Below are 25,849 nucleotides of genomic sequence, written 5' to 3' on the forward strand. Positions count from 1 at the left end.
CCATTTCCCACATCTTTGGTATTATGCTGCCAGGTTTCACAGGAATTCTTTTAAATTTGAAAGACAATAGAGGTCAGTTTGGAGGAGTTTCTAGCAAATTTTTATGGAATTAACATAGAAACTGCCTGGAGAATTCAAGGCTCAAAACACAAAATTACTGCTGTTACTCCATAGCTGAGAAAGTCATTGTTGCTTTCAATATTTAGTTAACTTTTTCAGAAGTTTTTTCCCCTTTGCAACTCTGTAGTGCTTTGGAATATTTAAGGATGGAAGGAACCTAGTTGGTAACTAGGTGATGACTTTTTACAAGTTCTCTTTGTAGGAAGCACGAGCTCTGCTCAGAGAATTTATTCTGCTGTTGATGTCAGCAATGATACGTACGTGTGGAACTGGGATGGCCTCCCCCCTGGGGTGCAGGCGCTGCTGCTGGCACTGTGTGCAGCTGGAAGAAACAAGCCCATCTCTGGGATGATCACCTTCCCACAGTGCAACCCACCTGCCTTTTCCTTTTCTTCAGTAAGAACATTAATGCCATCTTCCCTCTCCCTGTCCCACTGCTAATAAGATGTATTACATTTCATAATGGATTTGTGTATGCAGTAATTTCAAAGATTATTCCTTCCTCTGCTCATTACCAGTGTTTTGCATTCACTTGTGTTGTTTGCAACTTTTTTTTTCCTTTAAATAGAGCAAACTTTGCCTGAACTGGCTTTAGGGTTTTAGTTTCTACTTGTTGGTAAATCTACACTGTTATACCTGTCTCAGGGCTAGGAAGAGATGAAAAGCAGAGAAGGCATTCACTTGGTATTAAAGATAAATGCTCTGGTTTTTCAGTTCTGCCATGTGCTTCTGGTCACCTCGCACCTCGCTCCATGGTGTAAGTACTCCACGATGCCCAAGCTTGCTCTGGCCTGAGCCGGTCCACCCGCCTTCGCAGGCTGCTCAGTAACGCTGCCCAGCTAATAAACCTGGAGCCTGGCTCAGGTTATTCAGTGGGCAGAGTGCTGTGCTCATCCAGCTGGACACACCTGCCAGTTTTGCTGCTGGTTCAGGATTCACTCTGCACTGTGCAGCCTCTGCATGTGCTGCATGGTGCTAGATACGTGATGTAAGCCTGCTGTACAACTAACCTGGCTGCCTGCAAATTAGATTCTTTGCTTCCTTTGCAGTTGGGAGGATAAGATCATTAGTGCGTATGCAGCAACGTACTTTATTGAAAGGCTTATTTATTTTTTAAGAAAGCAATTATCTTAATGGATTCCTAAGGCTTTGCATGGGGCAAAACTGTCAGTCTAGTTTCCACAGAGGTTTAGAGGAATAGTGTCTGTATATCATGACAGGTTCCTATAGAATAAAGGAAGTTGTGGCATCTCACCTTCATCCTTAAGTGGGTACACGCTGCCTGAATGCACGCTGGGACTGAAGGGCTGTATTTTGAGGTCAGTAGTTTTTGACCTGCAGAGAACTGAGCAACTCAACGATGAAGGACTATGTCAATGACTGCTACAGTGTCCTGAGATTAAAACTGGCTGCCACATAACTCTTTTCCACTAGAGTAAGTTGGATGGCTACTATTATTTCTGTAGTGACAAGTACTTTGGATTTAAGATTATACAGTCCTCTTTGCAGCTCACTTCAGTTCATGGGATAGAAGTGTGAGGAGTTGGTTGTTTTTGTCCAGACCCAAGTTCTAATTAATATTTCTGTAACCCAAACATGTTGTTCTGATTAGAGGCTCTTTGCCTAGGCATTTCGGCATAGCCTGCCCCGTTTGAAACCCTGCCTTTTTCTGACTTCACTTCCTGAATCCGTTGACAGCACTCACAGCCAAACAAAATACATGCTCACAATGCTGTTATTTGCAAAATATTCCCTTGTGAGTACAGCTGGGGCAACAAAAAGTGTTTCTAAATCTCAAAGAAAACGGACTTTTCCTTATAGAAATAAGGCACACAAAGCATGAGGCAATTTTAATCTCAAGTTAAGTAGGTGTTAAAACTTTGCATTTCACCACATATAAATGCGTGCATGTCTTTCATTACAATCAGGCTTATTGATCACCAAGTGATCTGGTAATACGCTAAGAGTGCTGAGCATTCATCTATTCTGAAGCACACCAGACAGAGACAGGCTCACATCCCACCACGTTGTTTACAAAACAGGCGGAGGTGGAGGTAATATCAACTTACTCCGTCCCACATCAGGCTCAATCCTCGAATGAGACGTGGGATATAAGAAAGGATTTGTGCTCCATCCCCCCTTGTCTCCTTGTGAACCTGTGTGACTGGCACTGACAGCCACGCCGCCTCCTGGGCTGGGCCTGGGCAGGTAACTCAGTTTGCCCGCTGAACCAGCACTGCTCTTACTCAGGAACTTCTTTTTTCTGCCAGTGCTTCAGAATGTGGAACTGGAGAGAGAAAACTTGTAACTGCAGCGCTAAATGTCTGTGTGCATGTATTAGCATAGGGTGGAGCAGACTGTCACTCAGCTGTGTTTAATTAACATAGTATTTTATATAATGTATTTATTTTTTGCGTAATTAGGTGATTAAGCAAAATGCTTGCTAGTAACATCTATTCCATAACCCAGCACTATGGAGAGTTAAACAGGCACCTTTGCAGGTAATTAATCTCCTTGCCCTGCTTATTTTGCTAGTTGGCACTTGCTTAAATCCCTGTAAAACCACACCCAGCAGTGCTGTGTATTATCCCTCTGCTGTCTGTTCCTACATATGGTCAAAATCAACTTACCTTCCGGGTTGCTGACATCAGCAAAATGTGCTCTTGGCAAACTACAGTATCCTCCTAGTAACCCTTTGTTTGGTTGGTGTTGTTACAAGAGTATTCCTCTGACAGCAGCAAACAGCATCTAAACAGCACCGGCCTCCATGCTTGGATTACGATGTAGGATTCTGCCACAGTATCACATTTTACACATCAGGACAACCCTTCGTGTCATTAACTCCATACAATTTGGGCAGGGAAAAAAAAAGTCAGAAGAAAGCTAAGTTCTGTGCTTCCTATGAGGAACTGATCTTTGGATGCACATCAGTTGGAAGTTTCAGAGTATCGCTATGCTGACATTAGTGGTCTGCTCTTGTCATTCTGTGATGTGACCTTACACATGGCAGTCACTGCAGAGAAACTTCTACCTTTTTGCCCTTAAAATATGGATCAGGACTGTCTACAAACGTACTGATGTTATTGCACTCTAGTTAGTCTGTAATAGTTTCTGCTCCTTGCTGTTTGGCCATCGGCATCAAACAGAACATCTGCTCTCTCCTCATATACACAGTTATTGAAGAGAATGAATTGGGTGCCACATGTTGAGAAGGGTGCTATCAGAATCATATCAAAATCATTCCCCCCACCAGCTGAGCAGCATGTCTCTAAAGTAGATGTTTACATTGCTGTGCTAAGAAACAAGATTACATTAAAAAGACACGGGAAGTGCCAGGAGAGTTGCTCTCATGTCTTTTCACTTCCTGCTACGTTGTTTTCCCAGTTTTCCTATTGCTAAAGAGTTCAGAACCTGCAGTAACAGCCAAAAGGATTTCAGAGATAAAAAGTTTTTTTCCACTGACAACAGCATTTTCAGATATTAACAAGGATCACCTTTCACTGCAGAAAGACTGCATAGGAACGAAGGTGAATATTTCTACTTTTGAAGTCTAGAGCACTTTTGTTGCAAAGGAAAGCAAACAGCCCCTTGCCTGATCCTGCTCGAGGGCATTGGCTTAATAAAAAGCATGCAAGAGCACAAGCAGCCAGATACAAGTGCAAAGCAGTTTCACACACCGGCTTTCTACCATCTCTAGAGCCTGCCTAAAGCCAAAGTCAGCCGCCCCAGCAGGGCCACTACAACACACAATAACCTCCCAGGTTAAGGTTAGGAACTGGAACTCCCAGACAACTCAAAAAGTTCTGTTTGCTCAGTGCTCAGGATCTGGTTCCCCCCGTCTCCTCCTCACACGTTCTCCAGGACATGCCTGCACTTACAGAGCGAGTTTCACATAATCCCTGCCCTTTAGAGTCCAGCATTAAGGGCATTTTCCTAACTCACATACTAGCAATAATAATAATAATAATAATAATGAAAAAGGTGTGAGGAGGAAATGCATTTTAAGTATTTTATTTTTTTTTAAATATAATAGAACCTTCTAGATTTTTTCCAGAAACAGAAACATTAAAAAAATTATACTTTATTACAAATGGTAAACTCAGAGTGCTAAAAAAAAGCCTCTTATTTACAAACAATACTGGGCAGTACCCAAATAAACAACATAAAAATAACTTACAAAGTCATGAAGTAGTTTATTGACATTAATCAACTTTCATAAAATAAAATAAAAAAGGATATGTACATACACCATTTACTTGAAGGCAGGAACAACAGTTCTTGGTTGTTTATCAGCCTCCCACAAACCTCCCTCCCGCTTTTTGTTTGTTTGTTTGTTTCTTAAGGAATACTACATGAAGCAATCTACAGTTTCTATTGCAGTTTAACCTTTAATACTGAATGATCATCGAATGTTAGGTCCATGCAGGTCTTGGTCAATGTTAAACGAAGATCTGTCGCCTCATGGGAGCAGGATCAGCACCTCGGAGCGGTGCCGGCTGCTTCACCAACTCGAGCTGAAGGCTGCCCAGTCTTTGCACACATGTGCTTTGCAGCACGCAGGCAGGACTCACAGCCTCCCAGCTTCTACCGTGAGCTTTACGCGTCCGCCGCTTTTGGTTTGTCGTTTAGTTATACCACAACATCACAGTTCCTATTGAAGTCAGTCTCTTCAAAACGTTTGCAACTGTTGTGTTAGCATTAGCTGGCACCCGCTGTTGACATGGTTCATGACCTTCTGCTTAAGCTGTGCAACCTGTTCTCTGAGCATGTTGGCAGTGGATGCCAGCTCTGAGTTCTGGGCTTTCAAAGTTTTCACTTTTTCTTCCAACCTGGCAATCCTTTCCAACTTCCTTTTCCGGCATTTGGACGCCGCGATTCTGTTTCTCATGCGTTTTCTCTCGGCTTTGATTCTCTCCTGCGACTCCATGTCAATAGGGGACAGGGGAGGGGTTTCCCCCGGCATTTCAGGTACAGTCTGAGGCTCTTCTTTCAGAGCCTGAAGCCTGGGATGCTGCACTGGCATCTGGGGGTTTATGTGATGCTGCGGCGCGTAGCCCATGCCGTTGGCATTGTAGTTGGGTGCGGAATTGAGCGCGTTGGGGTTGAAGTTGCTGAGGTTGGCGTACACCGGGGGCTCGCTGTGCAAACTCGTGTTGAAGCTGCCGCCGCCGGCCATGGAGGACACAGGTGCCATGCCACCGCTAACAGGTTGCGCGGCCGAGGTGACGCTGGGCAGCGTGTTCTGGTTGTGCAGTTCCGCCAGCGCTCTCACGAAGCCTTCGGCAAACCCCTCTTGTTCGTCGGTAACGTTCTTGGGGCACAGGAACTGCGTCGGGGTCGGCGTGGTGGTGATTAACCCGTTGCTGGACTGGATGATGAGCCGCTCCAGCTCCGGGGAGGCCAATTTCAGCAGCCCCACGTCGGGGGAGGTGAGGATGTCGGCGTTCTTGTTCCGCAGGTGCGGCTTCAGGCTGCTGGCCGGGTCGGACAGGTTCAGCGTCATGCTCTGCTTCAGCACCTTGGCGTTATTATATCCATAACCGCCGCTCTCCGGCGGCGCGAAGCTGGCGTTCAGTGCATCCTCGTAGAAAGTAGGCTCCATCTTTGCACTCATAGAACAGAGCCCAAAAAGTGGCGCCGGGAGCCGCCCCACACCGCTCCCGGCCAAGCGGCTTGGGGGGAAAGAGCAAGCCGGAGCCTTCCTTACTTCTCGCCGGGACAACGCCGCTCCTCCCGGCGCGGGCCGGGCCCGCCGGGCCTACGCTGTGCGCTGTGCGCTGTACGCTGTACTCTGTACTCTGTGCGCTGTGCTGCTCCCCGGGCCGCCTCTCCGCGCTGTGCCGGGCCGGGCCGCTCCTGCCGCCGTTGCCGCTTGTACCTCCCGGCTCCGCGCTCCGCTCGGCCGTGCCCGCTGTGGCGGCTGATTCTCGCTGCCGCCCGCCCCGCTCTGAGCCCGCTCGCTCCGTGCAGCCCTTCACTTATCAGCGACCGGGAGCCCGCTAAAAATAGCCCATGATGTCACCCCGCGCGCTCCCCATTGGCTGCCGCCGCCCGTCCCGGGGGAGGCGTGGCGCTGGCCCGGCGCGGTGCATGGCAGCCGGTCGCCATGGACACCCCGCCCCTAGAAGCTTCTCAGCGCCGGCGCGGGGCCTTGTGGGATGAGGTAATGCTGCCGGCGGCGCGGGGCATTGTGGGCTGACGTCTTGTTTTTGAATATCTGGTTACCGCGGCCCGAGCTCCGAGCGGGGTTGGGCGGCTCGACGGCCTCGTACCAACCAACCGCTGCCCTACCGGGTACCGGGGCACCGCGATGCCGCCCCGAGCCGCCCCGCGCCCTCAGCCCGTGCGTTGTGCTGCGCTCGGGGCCGAGATGCTGCGTGCGGCGGGGCCGGGCCGCGCTCCTCCGTTCCACGTCGCGTTGAGTCCCGCCGCATCGCCGCCTCCTCCCCCCCCCCGGTCCCGTTGTTGGTACGGCCCTGAAGGTGGCGCTCCGGGGGAGCCCTCACGTGATTTCCCCGCCTCGCTGCCCCCGCCGCTTCCAGGCAGGGCCGGGGCGGGCGCGCACAGCGCCGGGGCCGCCCCCGCCCCGCACGGGGGCACAGCGCAGGGCGGGCGGCGCTGGGGTGGGGGCGGCTCGGCCTCGTCTCCTCCCGTCCCGGGGAGCCCCGGCGGGCGGGGACGGGCGGCCCGGCTGCCCTCAGCCCCGCCTGCCTTCAGCCGCTGCGGTGAGCGCTGTGTCTGTTCCCAGGGCCGGGAGCTCCCCAAAGTATGAGAGGGGAAAAAGCTGCCGGGAAGGAGCCTGGCTCTGGATGGGTTTTCCTAAAGTTGTCCTCCCGGTTGTAGAGCTGTGCTGGTATTAGTGTGTGAGCGCAGCTTGGCCAAGGGGAACGGCTGGAGATGGAGGGATCCGGTCGGGGAGGGAGGTTTGTGCTGCTCCACAGCTACCGGGGACTCGCAGCTCGGCTGATGGACGGGACGGGAACCCGGGGCAACAAGTGCTGCCGCTGCTGCTTCGCTGCTGGGCTCCATCGCTTTGTGTGACATACGAAGCTGACAAACTTAAGTCTCGGTTTGAAAATGCACTTTAAAACTCTTAAGTGCTATTTTTTTTCTTCTAGATGTAATAACATAATTAGCACTTAAAGTACGGGAGGGAGCAATGTAATAAACAGAATCAAAAAGAGCTGTGAATTAAAAGTGAATGTCTGGATGCACTGACTGATAGAAGTTACTGCTCCTTTTATAGAGTCATCTCCCGGTCCTCCCTGCTGTGCACACCTGGCTGCACTCAGTGTATCCACTTCACCCATGTGCTGGAATCACACAGCCAATACCTGTGCATGTTTGTGCTAACAGTCAAGTGAATTAGTTTGCCCACAAATGTGGGCCTTAGTGTTTGCTGCAGGTGTGTGCACAGCCTTCAGGTAGGCAATGAGCACCTGTGTGCAGGTAATTCCAGCTGCCTCTGTAGCTCCAGCAGCAGTTACTGCATGTGTATAGGAAAGCCTCTGAAAGTCGTCTGTGTTAGAAGCAGCTTCCTAGCTCCATCCTAAGCTTTACACACAAGATAAATAGAGGCCACAGCCCGACTCCTGGCACAGGAGTTGAGGTACACTGAGCAAAACTGGCAGATGGAGGGCTCAGAATGAATGAGGGAAATTGCTTTGCAGAGCTGTTTGCCGTGGAACACCTTGGCAAGAGGGTGCTGTGCAGAAGGAAGGATTTAAAAGTGATTAGATGAAGTCACAGGAGAGAAATCTCTCAAGGGCTGTTGAGTGCAGCCGATCTCTGGCTCTGGAAATCCTAAAGCTGCAAATGACTTGTCTGGGGGAGCATCCCAGGGCAAAACCTCTGCGTGTGTGCCCTGCTTCTATGTGCCTCAGGTATCCAGCCTTGGCGACTACGGGGTGTCTGCTTGGGGCCGTCCTGGTGTTCTTGCTGTGCCCGCACTCCCACTTAGTCTGTAAATGATCCGGCTGTGTTGTGTCAGCACGCCATTTTGAGACGTGTAAAGGGCTTGTCTATGCAAAGAAGAAATTCTGGAGAAAGGGAAGACATGAATTTGAAGCGTTTTGCTGGAGGTTTTTATTTTAAAATGGTTTTTAAACCTAAAGGTTTTTATACGTGTGGTTTTTGTTGCGTAGGAAGCCGTTACAAGACTTTTCCTTTAGTCAGTTTTCTGTATAAACAAATAACCCTGACAAAGGTTGTTCCAATTAACTGTTGACATATTTAATTTGTCGGAGTGTCGTCCATCTGTTTTATCCTAGAAAGCCACATTCAGTCTGTATATCAGGTCGGTGTAGCTTTAACCCCTCGGCCTGGTCAGCAGCCCCTTACAGCCCGTCCACATCACCCCACCTGGGTGGATGCAGGATTTTCATTGCCCTCAGTGAATGTTGGATTAGGCTGGAGATATTCATTCCAAGTCATTTCATTTCTTTGTTCTTTTTTTATCCCCAGCCCATTTTAGTTCTTTTTTTACTTCCTTCCTTTTACAAAGGTGCAGTTTAGGACTAGACATTCCAGTTTGCCAGAGACGTGTTGCTACTGAGGCCCATAGCTATGGGGGACACCCATCAGTCCACTCATTACGTTAATTACTGCTCACTTAAAGGTTACCTGGTCGAGGCTGGTAATAGGCAGCCAACTTGCCCATAAAGGTTGTGCGTAGCAGGAGAGCTCTGAAACCCAAGCCCGACGCTCTTTGCTGCTCTGAGGGGATTTCAGCGTTCTGATCCCAGCAGGGGATGGCTGCCAAGCGGGTGCTTGGCCATGGGCTGGGATCTCAGCTCAGCTCTCAGCACACAGTGCTGGGCTCCCACCCGAGTCATTGAGCGCTGCTCAGCAGGAACGGCCTGGTTGGTGCGTGCAGTGACAGCAGTCCTCCATGGCTGGGAGCTTGGGGCTGCGCTCTGCTCTGTTCAGCAGCTATTACTTGAGGGCTTTCCCCTCTTTCTCGATGTCCTTAAGCAAATGCTCCTTTAGCAGAATGAAAACACCGGCCCATTTATAAACCGTGGCCATTTACATGTCCCAATAAACTAACCTGTGGGTAGGGACTGGAAATTAGCTGCATATCTCTGTTGCTGTGAAAGACAGATTCTCTGACCAGCATAATGCAGGTTTTGATTTATAAAGTTCTCTAATAGATCAATACGAGATTGACTGAGGCAATCAGATCATCTGAATAATTAAATGGCTTTTCAGAGACAAATTAAAATTTCTTATACATACTCCATCCATCTAAATTATATTTGGTGTCCAGGAATAAATAGGTTGAGTGGTTTGTTTCGGGCCTGTATCACAAGTGCTTTTAGCTTATTTCTGGATCATTAGAAAGAAGAAATGTTAGGTTTCTACTGTTTCTATATTGGAAGTGGTGCTCACAGAAGGAGAGTGCTTGCTTGCACGCAGGGTATTTGTGGTTTTTAAGCTTAGATGTCATAGAATCAACATTAGAGGAGTTCTTGTGTTATTCTTATGAATTTGTTTGCTTTTGACCCCTTTGTGCTTTCCAACGTGAATCCTGCTTCACCTCCGCATGATGTAAGACTGAGAATCCACAGACCTTCTCAGCTTCCCTTTGTGATGAGCTGCTATAGAGCACGTCAGCCCTGCTGAGGGAGGGGAGAGTTGGCCGGGTCAAAAGGAACAAGTGTATTTCTTTTATTTTCATATCAGAGCGTGGTGAAAGAGGCCAGGGGTGCGAGGGCACGGTGAGCTGAGTTTCCTTGGGGTAAGTGGAAGTAAAACTAATTCCCAGGTGTTCCTCAAGGTGTGTTCTCAGGGCCAGTTCAACTCCACCTCAGCCTGCAGTACAAGAGGTGTGGCAGAGCCGCCACATCGTCCACCCCCGGCTTCCGGCCCCACGGCCGCTCCTTCTGCTCTTTGCCCTCACCAGGGCTCACGTGGCCTCGTGGGGATCCAGGAACTGCGTGTGGCTGAGAGCTGAATCCAAATAGTCACCTTTGGGGGTCCGAGGGAAAGCTGTGAACACACAGGAGGTGTCTGAGCTTGATGTGAAGAACCCTGAAACCAGATCTGTAAGACAAGACAGAGCACTCGGTCCTGAGTTAGCATTTGCCCATGAAAAGGGTTCCTCGGAACTACAAGCACTTGTAAATGAATATCGTGTCCATCTCCTCCACCCTCAATTAGTCATCGCTTAACCAAGCTACATGCGTTTAGTCCTTTTCATCTTTCTTGTCAAGCCCTTTAGCCTGTCCCCCTCACCTACTCATCCCACCAATCATTTTAATTAATCTCTGAATTTCTTTGAAACTACTACTTTGTGGAATGGAGGAAAATGAGTAGGTTACAGAGACAAGATTGTGAATGATGGAGGTGGGGCAAAGTTAGGAGTCTTTGCAAGACCTGTTGGGTTACCTCGGGGGCAGGACAGCAATGCAGGATGTAAACAGAGAGAGTATAGAAGTGAGGGAGGAACCACTAAAAACACTTGTTGTTGTTTTTCCATTTTATTAAGAATACTGTTGGGAGCATTTCAAACCTTGGATGCTTCATGTGAAGCAAAACGTGAGTGAAAGATGTAATATGATTGTCTCTAAAGGTACTTTTTTTCCCATTCCTTGTTGGCTTTATGGAGGCACTGAGTTATCACTGCAGTTACTCAGAAATACATTTTCAGATGATAAATGAACTTCTTTTTGTTATTTCAACAGCTCTATTTGCATAATTTTTGATGAAAAACCTGGCTAGTTACATTATTTAGAGATGAAGAGACCCCAGGGTATTGCTTCCCTTGGAATTTTAGGGCATAACAAATCAAAGCATCGCACTGTTAATGCCTCTGCATTCATTATTTCTATGCCACAGCATATCCAGTGTTCTGAGAAATGGAGAGTTGGGCAAAGTTCCTATCCTGTGGATCTTACACTTAAACAATCCCCAGCACATGATCGAGGCTGGCAGAAAGGCAGCTGATCTGCAGTGGGAGCCCAAAGAGTGAAGTGAGTTGGAAGGTGAGCTGTGCAGGAGGCACTGAGGGCATGTGGCATATGGGAAGCAGACGGCAGCGCTGGGCTGTGGGCTAACAGTATGAACAAAATTAACATACAAATAGAAGCATGCAAAGCTGAGTGCTGGGGAGGCAGATGAGCACCTTTGAAAAGATATTTACTGTGTTTGAGGACAAAGATCCCAACAGAAGTGTGCGTTTTTTCAGATACAACCAAGGCACGTTTTCACTGTGCAGAAAAGAAACGAGCTTTCTGGCATTATGGTATTTTGATAAACCTTTATTAAAGTAAGCAGGAGCAACAAAATGCATTGACTTATGTCTGCTAGTTGTGACCAAATACCTCAGAATAACCAGATTTAACCAGATTTAACTATTGGGAGCTGTTGGTAAAATATTTTATTTTTTTATTAGTGCCTGAGAATGGATAAAAAATGCCTGGCTTTTTAATTAATGAGCAATCTGGCATCTTGTCAAGTTGACACCTCACTCTGCCTTAGCAGCTGTTGGAACAGTAGGCTCCTGGTAACCTGGGATAAAGCAGTGCTTGCAACAGGAGAAGGAAAGGAAGCAAGTCAGCATGACACCAAAAATGCCTTGTATAGAGCACCACAGAGCATAGGAATTTCCAATGAGAAATCAAGCTCCCCTTCCCTAACCTACGAGTTCAGGCTTGTATGGACACCGAGTTTCTGTTGCTGACTATCACCAGTGGTTGGTGGCTGACAGATGTAAGGACTCCGATGTGAATTTGAGTGATGTTTTTGGTTCTGACTATGGTGGCAATAAACAGAGAAAGCATTGAACAGTGAAAGTAGGTCCTGCAGGTTGCTCCTTCCCAGGGATTATAGTGGCAGAGCCTGTGGGGAAGTTTACTAGTGCCTGCTCATGTCATTCAAATGGAAACATTCCCTCTGGATGACAGTCATTTGAGTTGGAGTCATGGTGAGGGAGCAGTTAGGGTTGCCAAACAGCTAAGGCAGACACTGCAGGGAGGAAAGGGCACATAGGAGGAAAGGTAGGGCAGTACCTGGAAACACAAGCAGAGTTAAAGACTTCAGCTGTGGGGGAGATGCTGCCAAACAACTACTCTTCCTCAATCTCATCTGATGAATAATAAGCAGCTCGATCTCTGAGCACAGCTGACATATCACACACTGACTTTATAGCTGCTCCCCACTGGAGCAGGCAACCCTGTCCCCACCTGAAGTGGACATGTCCTGGTCTTGTCCACAGCAGCTTCTCAGGGCTTCTGCAGGAGAAGAATCAGGCCACTTCACATGCTGAAAATTGCACTTACTGCCTCTTTTCTTCAGTAAAAAATCGTGTGCAGTCACTGACACAGCAGTACCTGTAACTTCCCTCATGTCAGACAGGAGGCAGAGATGGAAAATTCTGTCCAGGTAATATTGATCCTTACCTGAGTTCATCTTATTTACAGTGGCTTCAGGAGCACAGCTCACGCATATGCTGGAGGAAATACTGCATGAACAGCAGGCAGTGCATTTGGCAGACACGTTGGTCAGCTCGCAGGACTGTTTACACAGTCTGTTGAGAACATATGAAACATATAAAAAGCCATAATATTGGAATATATTAGAAACAAGCTCATGAGATCAAGGAAAATTTTGAGGATAAAAGGACAACAATAAAGCAAAGGCCTGGGGGCTGTGATGGCTGCTAATTGAAATTCAGCTGGTTTGTTTTTTTTTTCAGGGAACATAACTAGAAAGATATTCCAGAAAGGACTGCATGGCATTTAGAGCTCTGGGTACCAGCTGTAATGTGCACGTACTTGCAGAGACTTCTGCTAAGGCTGTGGACTCAGGTGAGTCACATGAGAGAGGTTAAGCACACGTATTGTAAGAGCTAATGGTACAACGTAGCCTTATTCTATATAGGCATGTTTGGTGCTGATGTTTTCCAGCCATTGCATTCCTTACAGTCAGTGTAGGAAAAGATGTGTGGCTGGCAAATCTGCAAGCCTGGGCAAAGATACTTTGGGTGTGGATGCGTACAGCGTGTTGCCAAGTGCTTCAAATAGGCATTTGTGTCAAAGATCTGAGGTCAATTCAATGATAGCCAATTTCAGACTTGGATGATTTTATTAATATTAATAAGAATAGTAGTGTATTTCACATTTATGTTCTTGGCCTGCAATGCACCCACCTAACCCTGTAACATTAGTGGTTGGGAATATATATCCAATTCATGGCAACCAAAAGAATTTACAAGGTGAAGCAAAAATACATTCACCTCTTTAATGTCACCTCGCAAGTATAATGGGAAGTAATTTTATTTTCTGTGTGCCAGTGGAGAAAAAGCAGAAGAACTGAGTAAACTCAAATGGGATACAACCACAGCCTTCCCTGCTTCTGCCCCCCTGCTGAATGACCTTAAGTCACTTTGGCATTTCTCTGGCTTGGTTTGCTTGCCTTTAAAATGGTCAGAACTGAAGTTGTAGTAAAGCGTGAAGATCCCCTTCCTATGGGGAAAAAAACTGCTGTGCAAGTAGTATGATCTACTTTTCTTTCTAAAAATACAATAAGGAAATAGGTTCAGATAAGGAATGGAGTTTCATCTGGAAGAATACCTGGGATTAATTTATTGATGTGAAATATTTGTCGCTGGCCCTGTTTGCTTTTAGGATATCAACTATCGACATTTATATTAATTCATCAGCCTTGTAATGCATTTAGAATGTGTAGAGCATATACTGGCACTGAGATTTAGGCCATTTTCACTCTCTGGTCACTCTGATATTTTGCCCAAGTATCTTCCTGCAGCTGCTATGGACTTTTTTGTGTGGGGGGGGGGGAAGGGAAGGGATGGGGGAAAGCAGAGGAGGCACGAGGTGTCAATATATATATATTTCCCCCACTGTCAGAGGTTGTGACAATGATTTGGAGTTGTTAATGTCAAAAGTTTGTGTAGGAGAAGGTATTGCTTTTCAGTTTCCCAGAAGGGAGAAGCTGGGGCACAGTTCTCAACACCTTCCCAAAATCACACAGAGCGTTTCTTTGAATACAGAGTTTTGATTCTTAGTCCAAAACTTTGACAAGAAGATACCACATGAACCACAGGAGCTCTTCTGCATTACACACCCCTTGGGGAAGAGAGTGAGTTCAACAGCCACTCCCTGCTCGCATGACGGGGCATTGCTGTGAAGGTGAGGCTTACAGTCCCCTTGGACACTCCGCCCAGCAAATCTGCCCCTGAGCTTTCTTACATGCTTTTACATATATCTATGTTTTAAATTGCACAGCAACAATTTTTAGGAAAACCAAGGAGCAGATGTAAATCAGCACAATTTACTCTGTTGTTAGCTCCACAAGTGCTTCCAGCCCGCACTGCTGACAAAAGAGGCAGTCCTGCCCTCTTCCTGCTCCCACGCTGTCCCCTCCCTTGCTCTGACACAACCATGGGGTGAAGTGCTTTGGGAAATACATCCAGTTCAAATCTTATCCCAGCAAAAAGCCTGAATGGTTGGGGAAGGAGAAATTTGCTTCTTTTTGGAGTGTCACCAGCATGTGCTCAATTGAAGTCCCTGTGGAACCACTGTGTTAGTGCAGTTCCCTGGTCTGTGAGAGCCAGGAGCTTCACTAGTCTGTCTCAGCAGCTCTTGGCTAAAGGAGAATTGTGCTGCATCTGGAAACTCAATCAAGCTGCTTTCAAAACCTTTCATTCATAGTGGTCCGCAGTTGGTTCTTAGTGCACCTTTGCTATAGGCGGTAGAGCTCCATGAGCCTGTCAACATTGTAGTCAAACAAAGGCTCCTCTCAAGACTTTGTGTTGTGTAAATAAACCTTGTGCGTAGCAGGGTGTCACTGAGTTAATGTAAAGCCTGAAAAGGGGAGGGCGTGGGAGCAGCATGCCACTGTTAACTTTTCTACGCAGGATTGCAACAGGATTGCAACAGCTCGGCCTATCTGAGCCGCCGCACGTACTGTAAACATGTCTCTGCACTTGAATTTGATAGGGGTGGTGATAGAGCAATATACCTTTCTGGGAAGTGGTAATGGACAGCAAGCTTTCATTTTAAGGAAATTCTACGTAAACAGTAGCAGTTGTCTTGCTGCCATGCTGATTCCATCCATGTGGTCTGCAGAACAGACAAACAAAGGCAATATTAAGTGACAGCACTCACCAGCAGGTTCAAGTCTCAGGGTAAGGAGGAGAAATGCAGAAAATCCCATAAACGATAGTAGTTGTGCTTTTGAATCTGTGGTAGCTTTGAGCACTTTTTTTGCTTCTCACAGCTCAGTAACCAGGGAGCAACTGATGGCAATAATAAATATACGCAATTGTTTTTTTGAACCAAACAGGGTTTCATATGCAAAGCTGTCTATATAAGTGTGCCCAGGGTGCTTTTTGTGGCCTCATGGGAAGTTTTGCAAAGAGTTACCTACCTTTAATAAAGTTTTATCAAGCTTTTCTGATAGTCGCAAAATTTTCTGTTGCTTTTTCTAGGCTTTACTTTTTCTTTTTTCCCCTCTCACAAAGGGTGATACAAATTATAAGGAAAGTTTCAGGAGAGCCTCCTGTTCCCCCATACCCTTTTCTCATCCTTTGCCCTCCCCCAAACACTGGGAGCTCTCCAAAAATATGCGAGTATCCTGGAGATTAAAAACAGCGTCTTTAATTTGTGTTTGTCTTGTAATAGCTCTGATTGTCACTGCCTTGTCCTCCCGTTTGCTGGGAGTACATGTGAGCACTCCTATGCTATTTATGCCCTTGCTGTCAGGTTCAGTAAGCAGTTTCTTAGTAGGGCATCTTTCCACATAAAGATGTTTCCAATTCTTGCCTTACCTCTCTCTTCCTCCATGTGCAGTGTCTCAGTAGAGCATGGCAGAGAGCAACAGAGCTGAGTATCAGCGGTGTCAGTAACTCCTAGCTGGTAAATGGAAATTAACTCCAGAACCTCACCGATCCACTGGTGGCTGCATACAGGGCACGTTATACATGATCCAGTTATGCAGGTTTTGCGTAGTGCCTATTTTAAGTTTAGGCATTTTGTTATTACTGGACCTGTTGAGGTTTAGAACTGTAGTACACCAATGCGCCTCTTAGGTAATATTGAAAAGGTAGAGGTAATCTGTTTAAGGATTACCTATGTAAATTAGAGTATCGACAAAGAGAATTGAAATTATATGTTAATCATGTTAATTGCTCTAAAGAAAAACTGGCAAGTAGCCGGCTAGAGGTTAGAAATGGAGCTGGTTTTATACCGCAGATCCTAAATCGTACTGCTGGTGCAATCTTGTGTTTAGACAGTGAGTGACAGCCCCCACTTTGAGTCGTAGCATCAAGGATTTCCCCTTCCTGAATGGGTAAAGGTGAGTAAAATTTCCCAGAGCGTAAAAGCATGTTGCAGAAGTGGCCAGATTTTCAGTTTTGAATTAGAAGAGATACTTTCATTTTCAGTATCTCCATTAGCGCTGCTTTTTGCAAGACCAGGAGTGCGAACTCCTGTATCTGAGCCAAAATTCCAACCCAAGCAGAATGTACTCATCTAAATTTCCCTTTTGGTTTCATTTGGACAAGATATTCTTTGGTGTAGAGTTGCTGTGTACTGTTACAGCAGTTGCTGTGTTGGGAGCTTGGGAATGTGCTCACATGGAAGAGGTTACGTAAAAACCTAGACCATAATAATCTCAGAGAAACCCCCGAGTGTGGTGATTAAGGAGACAAAACGATTAGGGGAAACACATCAAAGAGTCTCTGTGAGAGTCCGAAAAGGAAAAATACTGATTATATTTGTTTTGATTTTGTCTTACATGAAGTAAAAGATGTGTGGTGTGTCCTGGGTCACCACCCCAAGGGGTGTGTACTTAAAGACAACAGAATCAGGCTCCAAGTCTTGTATGTGGTTTATTTTGGTTGCAGGGCTGGGAAGATAAGATACCATTGTGCCATCTACATAGTGGTGCTATCAATCTGATAGATTATACTTTCCATACACCTTTGACCACCTCACCTGCCCTCTGCCCACTAATCTGTTTCTAACAGGATAACTCCCAGCTTTCTGGCCTTTTAGAAACTTTCAGCTGTGATTTATTTGAACGGTCACAGAAATGTTTTTCTTCTCCAAATGTGTAATTATTCTCTGTGATGAAAGCAGCCAGAAGCATGAGATGGGCAGCACTGATTACTAAAGCTATTGTGCTAGCTCAGGCTCAATAAATTGTGAATCTTAGGGGCTAAAGTTGTTTAGAATTCCATCCAGGGTCTGGGAATAAGAGTAGATACTTATTGATTGATAGCCTTGTTGTTTGCACTCCACCAGGTTCAAAACTTGTTATTTTAGAACAATGTTAGATTCATTTGAATAAGTTTATTAGACTTGGTCTGCCCTGGGAACCGGGTTAGAAAAAGATTTGAACTAATGAAATATGCAAAATGTGGTTTTTGGGCTCTTCTTTAATGTGGAAAGGAGAAGAAAGGTTTTAGTTGGCTACAGCAAATCCAGTAAGGGAACTGTTTACTTAAGACTCTCGCAGTTATTTTTCATGTGCATTTTCAGAGCTTTTCAGCTGGATTTATTTCATGTAGACTGGCATATTAAATAATATTGTCTACTTGTTTTTCTGTTCACATTCTGACTTAAGTAGTCACAGTTGTTTTCTTTCTGGGAGACTGGTATAGCAGATCTCAAAAACCTATTGGAAAATAACTGAGCACAACACTGGAAATGGAGGAATATAAAATATAATCCCAATTTTGGTAGGAGTATCGCATCTGAGTTTATTTTCCCATGTGTAAAATGATATGGCAGTAAGACTATTACAGATTCTTGATGACCAGGCTTGCATACACTTGAGTAATGCAGCCATCCTTAGAAAATGGAAGTTAAAACCCTTGTCCTATTCTACTGCAAATATCATCTCTCTTCCCAAGTGCTCATCTGTATCAAAAAACATACTGAATCTATATCTGAAGATGACAGAGAAGGAGCTCCCTGACATCTTAGAAGTTCCAGTGCTTCCCTGGCTACCTCATGTTGATAGTCAATTTTAGGGTTTCATATTAAGAAAAATACTGGCAACAGTACATATTATTTTCTTACATAAACAAAAAGAGATTGAATAAAAAATCAAGGTACAGGAACATATTCTCTTCGTGCCAATTAGGTGCTATATTGACTTTGCTGGTTATGCATATTTGGCTTTGGCCTTTTAGAACACTCCCAAGTTTGAGTCCAAGCTGCTGATGTTGTCTTGTACTTTTATTTTTATGAGTTTTTGTGAGTGTAAACAAGGCTGCTTGGAGCAGAATGTTCTAGGTGAAAGATCCTTGCATTTTTTTAATATTCTTCTGTCATCTTGATTTGATGATGTGGTGTAAAATCTACCTGTTTGCACAACTAATTTGGGACTCTGGAGAGTAAAAGGTGAGAAACAGAATAGAGAAGTGAGTGGAGCCAGCAGTACTTTCGTTCAAACCTTGAAGGCTGTCAGACATTGCACATTAGATAGGTTGATTTTTGTCCAGACCAGGACTCTAATCTGTTTTCCCTTCTTAAAAGAAGGACTGAGAAGAATCACTGTTTGTGTTAGCATTTAGGCAACCCTAAATCTGGTAGTCAGAAAACCTCAGATATGTTTGGAAAGCAAATAGAGGCGCAATGGCAAAAGCAGTGGTGGCAAATGCTGGTGGTTTTTGTTTTAGTTCATTTTTTTTAACAGCAAAACTAAAAATGTGATGTTGATTTATACTCAGTAATATTGATTCCTATATTATTACAGCTATGTAATCTAGAGTCTAGCATGGCTTATAAACACCCAAAATGGAAGGACCTTAATAGTTATGAGTGTCGAATATTTTATTTTCCTGTGTACTCTGCCCTACCTTTGTTACTCAGCACATAATGCTGCATTAATGAAAGCAGCACTGTTGTATTTCTCGTCATTATATTCTTTCAAGTCATAGCAAAGATTCTGGAAGGGAGACCATTGTCTATAGAAAATGTTCTTAAGTTTTAATAGTTTTTTTTCCATCTAGAAAAATTTGATATAGAAAGGCTGATGCTGTAAGTATTCATTCCACTAATGGTCTCGTTTTGATTGCTCTCTTAGCAGGTTGCAGAGTCACAGTTTGATTGAGAGCTGCAGAATATGTACTGAATCCAAACATTGCATGCTTATTTTAAGCTTAACATTTCTCTATCTGTGTTTAGGATGCTTAATTGAAGTAGTGGCCCAGGAGCAGACTATTCAGACTCCAGCGACTCCAATGAGAAGTGCAGCGGGTAAGCACTGTTAAAAACCAGGTGCCTAAGTTTGAAACTGTTGATCCAAATCACATTATTAGAAGTAGTAGGGAAATGTCATGACTTACTGAGATTAAACAAAGACCTGCTTAGAATCTTGTGACTTCAGCTCATAAATGGACTTCATCACTCATTACAGCTGCATAAACAAATGCGTGTGCTATATATATACATATGCATGTTTTGTTTTTGGAAGTTGTTGTTTTTAAAATCCCTTCAGAGGTGGGTGGTTTTTTTTAATTGAACCTAATGAGCCAATATTTCCCAGTTCTGCCTCGTGTACCTGCACAGCATAGCACTGTTGTGGATTATAAGGGAATAGTTTGCCTGCTTTTCTCCCTTTCAGGCAGTTGAACTGCTCTGGCAAGCAGGTCATCTTAAAGGAGGAATTTACAATATGAAACCTGCTGTCAAAACTTTCATTCCTTTTAGGAAAGTAGCCTTAACCTAATGCTCATTTAGAGCTGTAGAATTGTAGTCCCAGCCCCATCTGCAATTGGAGTATGTCCTACATAATGTCTCAGCTCCTACTGAATAAGTTTATTATGTATCTGGATGTTTTTCGGTTGGTTACTGTATCTTTTCCTGTTGTCTGTGTATTTGTTTCTCCTGATGGGCCTCACATAAAGAATCCTAGAAACCAGTACCCTGTGATTATCCATGTGTAATTAGTACTTCATCCATGTTTTCTTGCCAGTATGTTGCAAGTGGGATGTGGCAAGACAAAGCAAAGTTTTGGTCTCCCTGCTGAGACTATTACCTGAAGGCACTAATGATGACAGTGGTTCTTGATGTACAACAGGTGCTTGTCATCTGTGGCTTTAAAATGTGGCATAGATAAAAAACTATTAAATCATTCAAGTAACTCTGGGTTAAAGTATGCGATATTTGGTTAAAAATTACACTGCTTAGCGTGTTGAAGCAGGCAGTTATCAAAGATTCACCTTGAGAAACCAAGAAGGCAAAATACACGGGTAATTCCTTGAATTCCAGTTTGCCATTTCATGCTCTGAACTGGGATGCTGCATTATTCCTAGGTGGGCAGCTCCAACTTTACTTACAGCCTTTTCTTTTTGCTTGTGAAAGCTGGGCAGGAAAGTAAAAAGAACAACACAGGACAAACTTGTGGTTGGGGCTCTTATCTATATATCCTATATAGATGGATTTGGCCTGAATTGGATTACTTTATTTTACTCCCCAGAAAGATAAAACTCATCATAAAAAGAGATGTAATTTAAAATGAATAAACTCCAAATCTCTTTGCTTTTCTGTCCAGTAGCATTAATTTTTAGATAACTAAGAAGGAGTCCTAATGGTATATGATGCTAAAACTTGCTTAAACAATCTGCTGAATGTGCGAGGCTGTGAGTATCCCTCTCCTTCTGTTAGAGTCTAAAGAAAATCCAGTTGCTCATCACCTCTGAAAATCTGCCCTCTTATTTAGGTAGTTAAAAAGACTCCTGACGCACTCCAAAATGTTGCCTTGAACGCCTTAAAATGTCACATTAAAATCACGTACAGTTCACCCACAAACCATCTGGCTTTGCAGATCTGAAAACGATTAATTAAGCTTCTTGCCTTCCTAATAAGGCCTATTGGAGGTGCCGCATGGCCAGCAGTGGGTCTGCAGTGTGCAGAATGGCTGTAGCTGAGGGTCCCTGTGGCCAGTGGCTGGCCAAGCTTTGCCTCACCTTGCTGTGCTACCTAGCGTGGCTCTAACAGCAGGCTGGACAAATACCTGTGTTTGTCCTTAAAAGGCTGCTGCGGGAGCCCTGTTCCTGCCCCAGCGCTTCCTGGCTCTGCTCAGCCTCACTCCTAAAAAGGCAGTTCCTTGCTCCCGCTTCCCACAGCCCAGCTCCCCGGGGAGGACAGCCCTCCTAGGGCTGGCGGTTCGCTTACAACCAAAGCCTTCCTTATGGGTTTTGCTGTTGCTTCTCGAGAAAGCCATCGTGTTTACAAGCACTGCTGGGGTTATCCTCTCCTCGGTGAATAATGGAAAGTATAACAGAGTGCAGTGCCTGAGCCTGCAAGCCTCCCAGCACAGGCACGTTTCTGCAGCAGCGTGCAGCCCGGAGGGTTCTGCGCAGGGAAGGAGATGCGCCGTGGGAAGCAGTTCAGAGCTGTAGTCTTGAAAGAGTATTAGGTTATGGTTTTATAATAGAAAGTAGTCAGCAGCAATATGAGCTCAAAGCAATTCATGTCCTTTTTCTTCCCTCCCCTGGCTGCCATTCCTGCGCTGCCTCTTTGGTTGTGCTCGCAGAGCTCTTTGTGGGGCCATGCTGTGTTTTTGGTTTGATTTGTTCTGAAAGCCAGAAAAGCATTTTCTGCTCAGCTTGATAGTGTGGCTTCACAAAAAGTTGTGCAAATATTAACTGAGTGAAGGGCAGGAAAGAGGGGCAGCAGGATTCAGTTACTAACACCCCATACTCTTCCTAATGTGAAGCCATAGCTACTGTATGCACCTTCTGCAAAAAAAAAGCCTCCCCAAATGCTGAATGTTTTATTAGATATTTCTACAGATTTAATTGAACGGTTCTGAAGGATCTGATTATTGGTTTATTTACTTCACATGCCAAGTTCCAGGCTTAGTTACAGTCTGGTAGATTTTTAAGTCCAAGTTCTTTACTGAAGCCAGATTTTGGGAAAGGCTTGAATATCCCAATTCAGAAGGGGCTTTGCACGGCCTTTTTTCTTTCTATTAAATTAACAAATCATCCTGGCTTAATTTGAGATCATTACAAAGAGTATTTTTCAAATTTAAGATCTGTGAAATTCTGACATGTGCAGCGCTCTCATTTCAGAAAGGGACTTGAAATAATTCACTTCCAAGGGGGTTGTTTGGGAAAGACCAGCACCAGGGGTCCCTCTCACTGTGCTCTTCAGGGCGCGTGGCACGTTGGGGTGCAGCTCATGCTGAACGCAATGTACTCAGAGCAGCAGTTTGTCTCCTCAGAGCCACATACTTCATTTATCAGGCTGCTCCTGGCAATTCTGTTCAACCTTTGGACTTTATGGCCTCACTCAGGATGTAGCATCGGTTCCCTAATATCTCTTCTCTTGTCTTTTGCCAAGTTTCCAGCAGGCAATAAGGCTGTGACCAGCAGGGTCGCAGGTGTTAAGGGAAGTCAGCAGCATAAACTGTTAGAAAATCGGATTCCACACTTTCAAGGATGAAATGCTGCTTTTCTCATTCCTATCTTTTCTTTTTCTGAGTTTACAAGGGATTTCATACCTCATTTTTCTTTTACACCAGTGCTAGATTAGCCCCCATGGATTAAGTAGGTGAGGTTAACAGTACTGATGGTGTGGATAAAAGTAATGGCAGTGACACACAGTGTTTGCTGAGGTTTGTTGTGTATTTTCTAGTATTGCCTTCATCCCTAATACTTGTAGTGTAAAATATGGTAAAACTCATTATCCATGTGTTTGAATGTTAGTTAATGAGATACATAGGAAGAAACAGATCAGACAATAAGGAAGAGGGTGATTAGAGAGAAACGTTGATCGAGCAATAAGGAAGAGGGTGATTGACTGTTGTTCCCATGCAGTGGGAGGTGGCATGTCTGACTAGCAGCTATGGAATTTGATAATTTGGCAGAAGAAAAACACGTCCAGCTCTAGGTGTGGGGCTGCCTGCTGACAGCGGTGCCAATATACAGCTTATGTGAGATTTGAACGTTGTATGTTGTTGGGAAGATGCACACATGAAATGGTAGTGAGGGGACTGCTGGAAAGCACAGCTGTTAATCTGAGCTCAGAAAGTGGCTGTGTGTTCTTAAAGAGAGCAGTAATTTTGGTGCAGAGCGACTTGTCTCCCATACAGTGTTACTAAGGGAGGCTAAGTTGTCCAGATCTTATCAGTACCAGAACGCTTTTGAACTTTAGACAAGTTCTTTATGTACACAAAGCATTTTGATGCAGCAGATCTATGATCAGTCTGAACCAGCAGCCCCATCTCCAGCTTAGTAGCACCATTCACAACCCCTGATTGTGTTGCTTTTCTTAGTCTACAATGTAGCAGCTCTGCGTGGGGCTCTCACTAGTCCTTGTTTATGTACAGATTTGTAGCAGAGCAGCTCTTGTCAGTTCTTGCGTTGTTAATATTTTTATAGACTGTTCCAGCTGTGTTCCTTTGTGTGAACACAGAGTAAAATCAAGGTCATATTCCCCTTCCAATATGTGAACTAAGTAGAATTTTACTAGTGTAAATCTACCCGACTTAAGAGATTTTACTGATTTAACCTTACTGATAAAACAGATAAAATGTTTGAATGTTTTGAAGGGGAAAATTAGAGAAGCAGGAGCCCTTTCAATCACACAGGTACTCCGAAGTCCAGCTGTCCAATTACAACCCATGTTTTAGCCCTGAATGCAGTCTCAGCACTTTGTTTTCTAATAACCAGTATCCACTCTATGCAGTAAGACTTGTGGAAAAAAGTGACTGAAGGTATCTTTGAATTTTCCCTTTAACCACGAGAGAAATGCAAGTGTAGTTCTGATAAGGCAGGATAAAGCACACTGCAGAACAAGCTGATGTTGTTATAGCCATGTGTATTAAAGGTAATCAGTGATTAGAAAAGGGACCTTTATCAGGAGACGTTAAGGAACCTTTTACAAATAGATTATTACTTCCTGGGATGGGCTCTGTATGGAGCTTATAGAAAGCTACAATGTTAGTACTGCTGTCTTTGGTCAATAAGCAAATCCATTTTTGTAGTAAGTGCATTTTCATAGAATCAGAGAATAGAATCACAGAATGGCTTGGGTTGGAAGGGACCCCAAGGATCATGAAGCTCCAACCCCCCCAATCACAGGCAGGACCACCAGCCTCCACATTTAATACCAGACCACGCTGCTTTCTTTTGTCCCACCTTCAGTTGTCTTTATTGCAGTTCATAGCCCAGCTTTTAGTGGTACTAACCAGAAATACCTTGAAGTACTGGGCTGTAAACTACAGCAGACAAGCAGCTGTTGTGCAAGCTCTTTGCTTCTTGTGGTGAGGATGGGAACCTTAAAAATTGGGTAGGGTCAAGAGCAGGAAATGGGAGCCATTACGACTGTTCCAAGGAAGTGGTTCCTCTCATGAATCACAGTCCTGGTTTGTCAGTGCTGTGTGGGAGTGGTGTCCTGTCCTGGTGGCTCTGCCACTGGGGAGAAGAGAGAAGGAGACTGTTCCACCAGCATCACTCCTCAGACCGCAGTTGTCTGAGCAGCTGGAGCAAGGGAGAATGTGGACGGTTGAAGTACTCTTAAGCTTTTATGCAACTTGAATTAAGTATTGCATTCCATTGCTAGTCAGATGATGACCAGAGAGTGACAAGGAGTGCTGTCCTTTACTGAAGGGGTTTGACCAAATGCCACAAACACCTGGGTTATCTTGTAGAGAACAAAATCTGCTATTGTGTGAGACAACCAGGGCTGCCAAGTCTTGCCCACCCCTCCCCCCACTTTTTTTCCTTCTGTCATGAGTCACACAGCTCTGGCAGTGCCTGGAGCCAGTCTCACAGTAGCACAGGAACCTCTTACCCTCACTTGTTCTCCAGTTCTTCCCAGAGGAAACCTGCTGTGTAGGTCCCTGCTCCCTTTCTTGCTGCATCAAGTTGCTGCCACACCTCAGTTTCTTCAGACCTTCTAGTCATGGCACCACTGGCTTACTCATAACTGATACAGACATCAAACTCAAGCAGTCTGTCCTCTGCTCTTCAAACTCTGTGCCTTCTGCAGGCTCTTTCAGTGCTGGAAGGACTCTGCACTTTGTTTAGTTTAAAGCCTTGCCCCAGAGCTTTTTCTGGCCATTCTCAGGAAGAGGCAATGTGAAAGATCCTGGCAGCTGAGCATTGCTGTTGTTTATCCTTTCAAAACCCACTCATAACAATGGACTAGGTGATCTTGGGGGTCTTTTCCAATGTTGGTGATCAATCCCCAAGATTCATTAAAGGCCTGCTGTGGCAGTGCCAGCAGTGGTTGTGTGTTGGTAGCACAGGTCTCCTATTTGCAGTATGGAAGGCAGTGGGTGCACACAGTGGATGACTTGGAGAAAGGACAGACCTTTGTCTCTCAGTTTGTTATCTTTGCACTGATTCAGTGCATCTTCTTCCATCTCTGAAGCAAATGTACACTGGCATGGATGAAAGAAGAGCCAGCCTTAATCATAAAAAGCAAGCTGTTCTGAAAGAACTGGGTGTTTTAAAGAAAGACTTGTACCTACCTGGGTCCTGTATCCTCACAGAAAAGGGGCAGTGAAGGAGGATCCACAGTGTGTATGTAGGAGATCAGCTATTTGTTCTTTTGTTAAAAACAAAATGATCTGTAAAGTCACGAGGAAAAGTGCTGCAAGTTCTAGTTGTTATTTTTAATGTAACAGTACCCTATTCCTGGCTGAGAAATATCCACGAGGTGACAGGTGGATGTAGATGGAGCATTAGGAAACATGGAGGTTAGATCAGGCCACTGATATCAGGAACTGAACAAGAGCTGAG

At 45.0% G+C, this 25,849-nt stretch overlaps 2 protein-coding genes across 9 annotated transcripts in view; one reads left to right on the forward strand and one right to left on the reverse strand.

Moving 5' to 3' along the window:
• FGGY (FGGY carbohydrate kinase domain containing) overlaps positions 1-25,849 on the forward strand; it is a 264,828-nt gene that overhangs the window by 16,792 nt on the left and 222,187 nt on the right. For 2 of the 8 annotated variants that reach the window (XR_001556976.2, XR_001556980.2), the window contains exons 1-3: positions 10,960-11,105; positions 12,818-12,929; positions 19,278-19,349. The exons of 1 other annotated variant lie outside the window; for it this stretch is intronic. The gene's annotated coding sequence lies outside the window, so the exon portion shown is untranslated. Of the gene's footprint in view, positions 1-10,958; positions 11,106-12,817; positions 12,930-19,277; positions 19,350-25,849 lie in introns of those variants that run through there. 5 more of the 8 variants (XR_001556990.2, XM_015870644.2, XM_015870643.2 and 2 more) reach the window with 5 other exon arrangements.
• On the reverse strand, positions 4,165-6,258 carry JUN (Jun proto-oncogene, AP-1 transcription factor subunit). The gene has a single exon (XM_015870649.2). It carries the CDS (start codon positions 5,732-5,734, stop codon positions 4,790-4,792), a length of 945 nt encoding a protein of 314 aa, XP_015726135.1. The 5' UTR covers positions 5,735-6,258; the 3' UTR covers positions 4,165-4,789.

Source organism: Coturnix japonica, chromosome 8, assembly GCF_001577835.2.
Source record: "Coturnix japonica isolate 7356 chromosome 8, Coturnix japonica 2.1, whole genome shotgun sequence".
NCBI classification, from domain to species: Eukaryota; Metazoa; Chordata; class Aves; order Galliformes; family Phasianidae; genus Coturnix; species Coturnix japonica.